The 7,943-nt window shown below is 41.0% G+C and overlaps 1 protein-coding gene across 1 annotated transcript; it reads right to left on the reverse strand.

Moving 5' to 3' along the window:
* Positions 1-763: 763 nt before the first annotated feature.
* On the reverse strand, positions 764-5,373 carry hsp90ab1 (heat shock protein 90, alpha (cytosolic), class B member 1). The gene is made up of 12 exons (XM_037685902.1): positions 5,306-5,373; positions 4,359-4,502; positions 4,047-4,253; positions 3,746-3,905; positions 3,531-3,664; positions 3,137-3,445; positions 2,873-3,038; positions 2,593-2,783; positions 2,182-2,329; positions 1,816-2,084; positions 1,373-1,706; positions 764-1,289 (listed from the first exon to the last, which is right to left on the reverse strand). Exons 2-12 carry the CDS (start codon positions 4,500-4,502, stop codon positions 1,177-1,179), a joined length of 2,175 nt encoding a protein of 724 aa, XP_037541830.1. The 5' UTR covers positions 5,306-5,373; the 3' UTR covers positions 764-1,176.
* Between the last annotated feature and the right edge of the window lie 2,570 nt (positions 5,374-7,943).

The following is a 7,943-nucleotide window of genomic DNA, read 5'->3' on the forward strand; positions in this document are numbered from 1 at the left end:
GAGAAAATGATCACTGGTGATCCTTGAACAGAGCTGCTAGAGAAACATACACATGCAGCTTAAATCGTTTTTATACCTGCATATCATATCAAACCAAATCATTTGAAAAGGAACCACAGATTAACCAAAATGATGGCAGTCTGAAGTAAAAATAAAATCATAAAATTATGTTGCCCAATACGGATTTTAATAAATACCAACAGAAAGCGGTATAAAACGTCACAGATGTATGGCTCTGGATACAAAAAGATTAAATGTTGAGTGAACCGATAAATTAGAAGTAAATGAATGAAAAAGTATGCTGTTCACACCAACAGAAACCAGTTCAATGTTGAGATAATGTAGATCAGATAAAACTGATATCACTTGGGAAGATTCATTCAGGGAACTTAAACCCTTGAAAACATCACGTGAACGACTCGGCACCAAACTTTAGCTCGTCACTGACTTTACAGACTCCAGCTCAAAATCAGTTCTTTTGAGACTCCGAATGTAGTCCTCTCGTTAGAAATCCCATTTTAATTTTTATCCCATAAGTCGAGGCTTGAAGTTCAATTCCAGTAAACTATCATCAATGTTAATGTTCCAAGGTAAAACTTCTGAACCTGAAGTTAAACTGAGAACAGGGAAACTTTGTTGAAAACTGAAGTCACACTGGAACATTTTAAAATGTACCCATGCTACTGTCTCCATCTAGTGGTCAAATGATGAAACAGTCTGAAGAGAGCCAAGTGTATACAATATAATCAAGTACCCACAAAAACAAGGTATTACATGTTTATTTTCTTTGCAAAAACAAGACTTGTAATACAGGCCAGCCTGAACTCAGGCAAAAGAATTGAACAGTCCTCTCTCCATGCAGCATTGCACATGAACTGAATTTCCCCCCAAACCCCCTGGACGTCAACAGACAATGGAATCAAACAGTCCAGTATTCAGACATTTAACACAAACATTAAAGTTGGAGCCACAGTACTTAAAAAATAAAGAATGTCACCTTGAACTTTCACAGCAAAGAAAAAAAAATAAAAAAAATTCTCAAACGGTCTAGCAGCGCAAGGCTCCAGTACCAAACACTGGTCCTCTGCACCACGGGAATGATTTACAGTTACTGCACTTTTAAAAGAATTAACTACCGGAAGATGAGTAAAGTGTTTAAAGTCAGGGGAGGTGAGTTTAATCAACTTCTTCCATGCGTGAAGCATCATCATCGCCCTCCAGAGGGGGCATCTCCTCTGGGACGGACGTCGAAGTCGTCTCTTCTGTTGGAACGTCATCGTCGTCGATGCCTGAGGAACCAATACCCACGTTAGTTTAATTCATTAATAATTTAATAATCTTTAACACGCTGCAACTGCTGGCGTGTTCTTACCCAAGCCGAGCTTGATCATTCTGTAGATGCGGTTGGAGTGGGTCTGTGGATCGTCGAGGGAGAAGCCTGAGGACAGCAGAGCCGTTTCAAACAGCAGGACAACAAGGTCCTTCACAGCTTTGTCGTTCTTATCAGCTTCAGCCTTCTGCCTTAGTGTCTCCATGATCGGGTGATCAGGGTTGATCTCCAGGTGCTTCTTGGCCATCATGTAACCCATGGTTGAGTTGTCCCTGAGCGCCTGGGCCTTCATGATCCTCTCCATGTTGGCTGTCCAGCCGTAAGTGCTGGTCACAATACAGCAGGGAGAGGACACCAGTCTGTTGGACACGGTCACCTGGAGAGAAGAGAACATTTGAACTCAACACCAAGTTGAGACTAAAATCCTCATCACAACATTCTTTAGAGTTTGAGTCCCCCCCCAGTTTAACAAAGATGATGCCAACCTTTTCTACTTTCTTGTCAAGGATCTCCTTCATGAGCTTGCAGAGGTTTTCGTATTTGGCCTTGTCCTCCTCCATTTTTTTCTTCTCCTCCTCATCTTCTGGCAGCTCCAGGCCCTCTTTGGTGACAGAGACCAAGGTCTTGCCATCAAACTCCTTCAACTGCTGGATGCAGTACTCATCGATTGGTTCGGTCATGTACAGAACTTCGAAGCCACGCTTGCGGACACGCTCAACAAAGGCAGAATTGGCCACCTGGTCCTTGCTCTCACCTATAAAAATAAAAACATCAGGGTTGCTCCAAGACTATTTAACATATTTAACCTTTTTACTGTAAAACTCACTTAAAAAAAATAAAATAAAACATACCAGTAATATAGTAGATGGACTTCTGGTTTTCCTTCATGCGGGTCAGGTACTCTGTCAGAGAGGTTGTCTCGTCTCCAGACTGGGAGCTGTGGTAGCGCAGCAGTTCAGACAGCTTCTTACGGTTTTGAGAGTCTTCATGGATGCCCAGCTATAAATACAGTAAAATATATACAGAGAGAAAAACATCAGAAAAATAGTAAAGTAAAAATGTATTTTACACGTTTAAGATGGAAATGCTTGATTTATTGAAAATATGCTTCAATACCAACCAAGTTTTTAGACACATGATAGGAAGCTGCGTGGTACCAACTACTATAGAGGAATGACTAAACCTTAAAATCCACATCCACTAAAAACTAGTAGTTTAAATCAATACGTTTTATTTGCTGCAGGCTCAGACTAATTACTCACCTTCAAGTTCTTTGAGAAAGCCTCGTAGAACTTCTTGTAGTTCTCTTTATCCTCAGCCAATTCTGCAAACAGCTCCAAACACTTCTTGACAATGTTTTTGCGGATGACCTTCAGGATCTTGCTCTGCTGCAGCATCTCTCTGGAGATGTTCAGGGGCAGGTCTTCTGAATCCACAACACCACGGATGAAGTCTGAAATTAAAAAAAATAAAAACAAAATTCAGCATTACACTTTAAGTAGCATTAATCTTAATTTTTCAGTAAAACAAGGATGAGCTTACTCAGGTACTCTGGGATGAGCTCCTCGCAGTTGTCCATGATGAAGACTCTCCTGACGTACAGCTTGATGTTGTTCTTCTTTTTCTTGTTCTCAAACAGATCAAAAGGTGCACGACGAGGAATAAACAGCAGGGCCCTGAACTCCAGCTGGCCTTCAACTGAGAAGTGCTGTAAGGGAGGATTGAGAACTTTAGCTTAGACACACCTTCAGTCCATTTTAGCCACAAACCAAGAAACCAACGTCTCTTTAAAAAAGTGCCAATTACTTTGACAGCCAAGTGATCTTCCCAGTCGTTGGTCAGACTTTTGTAAAACTCGCCATATTCCTCATTTGTGATGTCATCAGGGTTCCTGGTCCAGATGGGCTTGGTTTTGTTCAGCTCTTCCTGATCGATGTACTTCTCCTTGATCTTCTTTTTCTTCTTCTTGTCCTTGTCTTTGGAGTCCTCCTCATCATCTGATCCTACATCCTCAATCTTGGGTTTGTCCTCGCCATCCTCTTCCTTCTTCTCCTCTTCGGCTTTTTCCTCCTCTGCCTCGTCGTCGCTGATCTCCTTGTCACGTTCCTTCTCCACCTACACAAAAAATTAACTTTATAAGTCCACCAACAAAAGAAGTTTCCATCTTGAATCTGGTAAAAAGGTCATTTTTAGCACTTACAAACAGGGTGATGGGATAGCCAATGAACTGAGAGTGTTTTTTGACAATCTCCTTCACTCTCTTGTCCTCAACATACTCAGTCTGGTCCTCCTTCAGGTACAAAATGATCTTTGTTCCACGGCCCATAGGCTCACCTGTGAAGAGAAATGTTCAGAATATTATAGATGACACATACCAAGATTTCTCAGCTTTGCTTCACCTTTGAGGATACACACCACTGTCAACCTTGACTGTGAAGGAGCCTCCAGCAGAGGACTCCCAGGCGTACTGCTCATCATCGTTGTGCTTGGTGATAACAACCACTTTCTCAGCAACGAGGTAGGCAGAGTAGAAACCCACACCGAACTGACCAATCATGGAGATGTCAGCACCAGCCTGGAGGAACACAAATTTGTATAATGATGCAAGTAAACCGTCAAGACATTTGTCTTCAGAAAATAGTTAAGATTTTTTTTTACCACTTTTCTGACAAAATTCATTTCAATTAAACCATTCCCATATTGCAGTCTCCAGTACCTGCAGGGCTTCCATGAAGGCCTTTGTGCCAGACTTGGCAATGGTGCCCAAGTTGTTGATCAGGTCAGCTTTGGTCATGCCAATTCCGGTGTCGATCAAGGTCAAGGTGCGGTCAGCTTTGTTGGGGATGATGTCAATTTTCAGATCTTTGCCGCTGTCTAGCTTGGAGGGGTCAGTCAAACTTTCATAGCGAATTTTGTCCAGAGCCTGAAAGGATTGCAGCAAGTCAATATTTTACCCCCTCAAGTGAATCAAATGATGTATGTAATCATGTTACTGAAAGCTTTGAGTGTCATTTCATGTTAGCCTTACATCAGAGGCGTTTGAGATCAACTCCCTGAGGAAGATCTCTTTGTTGGAATAGAAGGTGTTAATGATCAGGGACATCAGCTGAGCGATCTCTGCCTGGAAGGCAAAGGTCTCAACCTCCTCCTCTTGGTGCATTTCTTCAGGCATCTGCGCACAAGCAAACAGTTTAAATATTGAACCAGCAGCAGAATAAAAAAAAAAACCAAGAAATTGCGGGTAATTCTGTTTAACGCAATACAAATTGTCACTTTCGATTTCTCCAGTCTGGAGCTGGTTTCACAAAGTTGGGACAGTTGCCAAAGTCTTACAACGCAAGGGCGGAAGTATCAATAAAACATGGCTCCTAAGACTAGAGACAATGGACGCTGCAAGCACGTGCTAAGGAGCGGAAAAGGCGGAAAAAAACCGGATTGCTTAAAAAAAAACAGAACGACTAAAAATCAGTTAAGACTACAGGAAAAATAGTTGACAGGATTACAAATTATTTGACCAAATGTGGCGCAAAAACGAGGGTCTATAGATTATTACGTAACAGCTAAACGAACGTTGCCCTCCCCAGATTCATTGCACGCGAGCATGTTAAAAACCTCACGTGAACTGGTCGGACCTGACGAGATGAAGGAGTTTATAACGGCTCTTGACCGTTGGAGGACTCGGCTCCAGCTGTGTCACGATCACCACACCTGCCCGACATCACGGTGCCGCATTCATACAGCTCAGCATCACCGCTGACCCGGTCCGTACGTCGTTCAAATACGCAACGAAACTAATCCAAACGATTCAAAACGTATTAAACTGACACCCACGAGGCATTTAACATTAAATGAGACCAACTCGTAAACGGGCATTTGCGGAACATTATGTTAAATATTAAGAAAGTGAGTACGAAAAGCTGGTATTAAGCGGACAAAATATTTGTTGAACTAGTTGGGTAAAAAAAACGTACGTACCTTGTTAATTTCGTTGACTTTTCTTGAATAAAATGCAACAAAAGTGTTGTCCCCGCGCTCACGGACGATGGAAAAAAATGAAAGGAACTTCTTTCCTGTAACAGCGGGTCTTTATAGACTACACGTGGGTCTGGAGTGCGGTCGTATCCATCCGCGACTTCACAGTCTGCTGGAGCTACACTGAAGAAATTAAACTTTTAATGATAAACCAGTTAAAAGAAACGGTGTGAATGTTTTAGCTCAAGTTATAAAGTGTTATCAGTGTTTAAAAAAATATTAGAGAATACACTTTGGTAGCTCTCTCAAAAAGTCAACAAATCCTCATTAAAATAAAACATGTATACACTTGAGCGCCAACACCGCCATCTTGCGGTAGTTTCGACTGCAGCAAAATATTTACTAAGACGAGATTTTTTTGTACTTCATAGAAATCATCGAGGCAAAGTTATTCGCATAAAAATAAGAAACCAGTTTAATCAGTATTACGCAGACACCATTATTTCTCTTTAAATTTGACGAGCATTGTAGATCTCTTTTATCTGACGGAGGAATATTTAAAACGAGGGTGGTTGTACTTCGTTTCTTCTAGCACTTTCCATGAAAAACCCGCCTCACGGTGACGTCACGGGATTTTCAACGTATCCCTCGCAGCACGTTAACTGTCACAAAATGTACCTACAACAAAAACGCCATAGCAACTAACAACTCTACACTTTGATGCACTGAAATGTATAAAGATAAATGCTTTATACCGTCAAGGACTCTATGTTATTATTACAGAAAAGGAAGCAACAGATACAAACAGCTAAAAGGAACATCAACAACTCTATTTTAAAGAAAGATGTTTTTTTTTATATGTTATTAACAGAACACACTAGTATTCAATTGTATGAAATGAGTCTTATCTAATTTTCATCTATTTGCTTTGTGCCTCCCACCAATTTGTCTTTGCACTAAGTGCAGAAACACACAATTGTCTTCAAATGTAATTTTAATAATTCAAACTTTAATAGAATATATTTAACTATATTGTATGTCACACAATGAAATCATTGGTGCATATTCTTATGTTCAAAAGTAAAAATAAATAAATAAAAAGACCACAATAGAAAGAATAAGCAGAAAATCTGTACACATTGCTTGTAAATTATATTTACAATTAAAGTGGCACAAGTAGCAGTGATTGAAACTATTGCACAGATGCAGCAGTTGTAATAAACATTTTCTATGGTTGATGTGTCGAAGGTCACAGCAGCTTCTGATCCAGTTGGTTTTTCCTGAGGATCCTCAGGAAGTGTAGCCTTTGAAATCGTGGCTTTGCTGTCACTGCCTCCATCACATCTCTCTGGATCTTGATGAGGTCATGGTCCACTCTCGGCCTTCAGAAGTCCATGATGACATTTCTTAGTTTCTGAGGTGTTCAGCAGCAGCAGGTTGCTGGCTAAGCATCACGTAGACAAATACCCCATCTCCTCTCTGTAGGCTGCCTCGTCCCCTCCAAAACATCCATCTATCCATCCATCCATCCATCCATCCATCCATCCATCCATCCATCTAGCGGCTCTACTTCCTGAGGCGAGCTGGACTGGGAAGCTCAGTCCTCACCTCCTTCTACAGGTGTGCACCAGCATCCACGTGTGGCATGGAGGCTGCACAGCTGCAGAACGAAAAGCTGTGCAGAGAGTGGTGAAGGCTGCACAGAAGTCTGTTTGAGTCAGTCTCCCCACCATCACAGACATCTACACCTCCAGATGCAGGAAGAGGGCCACCTGCATCATGAAGGACTCCACTCACCCAGCACACACATTTTTTGCCCCGCTCCCCTCAGGCAGAAGTTTGCAGAACATTAAGTGTAGAACCACTAGACTGAGGAACAGCTTCTACTTTGAAACTGTTAGACTCATAAATCCCTATTCCAAAAAAATCACTGTAATGCAACTTTTATTGGTGATATGCAATTTCAACTGTGCTGCTGATTGTCCATGCTGCTGATTTCTTGCCTTTAAGCTGCTGTATTCATACCCATCTGCTCACGGACTCATGATCAGGCTTCTGTTCAATATACTGTATTGTTTTATATCATTATTGTTTAGCATATATTCATTCAACCTTTATTTAGACAGGCAAATCCCATTGAGCCTCGAGGACTCATTTACAAGAGAGACCTGATTTCAACAAAGAAAGATGACAACGATGGACAACAGCGACAACGACAATCATAAAAGAGGTATACAGATTTTCTTTTTCTTTTTTCTACAAATTAAAGTAAGATGGCAAAAAAACAAAGTAGCAAAAACAGCTAGATTATAAGGTGAATGTAGAAAAATACAAACAGGAACATGTCTGCATTGGTCCTTGCCAGGAGTTCAACAGATTCTTAAAGCCACTTAGAGAGGTCAAGGTCGAGAGCTTCAGGTCTTTTTGCAAGATATTCCAGGAAACAGGAGCGGAGTAGAAGGCCCTTTTATCTTAGATCCTTGTATACTGTTTCTTTTTATAGTTTATATTTTTGGGTGTAACTGGGTACACAATTTTGTTCCATCTCGTGTACCACATGTGATGTGAATGACAATAAAGAAACTTAAACCTTGATCTATCTATCTATCTATCTATCTATCTATCTATCTATCTATCTATC

This window comes from Nematolebias whitei, chromosome 12 (genome assembly GCF_014905685.2).
Source record: "Nematolebias whitei isolate Nwh7 chromosome 12, NemWhi1, whole genome shotgun sequence".
NCBI lineage: Eukaryota > Metazoa > Chordata > Actinopteri > Cyprinodontiformes > Rivulidae > Nematolebias > Nematolebias whitei.

What these genes read in the sequence shown, in the direction of transcription:
- hsp90ab1 (XM_037685902.1), bottom strand. Translation starts at nt 4,502, where the DNA reads ATGCCTGAAGAAATGCACCAAGAGGAGGAGGTTGAGACCTTTGCCTTC. An exon ending in AAGATCACTTGGCTGTCAAA is followed by an intron (nt 3,039 to 3,136) that starts GTAATTGGCACT and finishes CCTCCCTTACAG; the next exon opens with CACTTCTCAGTTGAAGGCCA. An exon ending in GCTCATCCCAGAGTACCTGA is followed by an intron (nt 2,784 to 2,872) that starts GTAAGCTCATCC and finishes TTTTAATTTCAG; the next exon opens with ACTTCATCCGTGGTGTTGTG.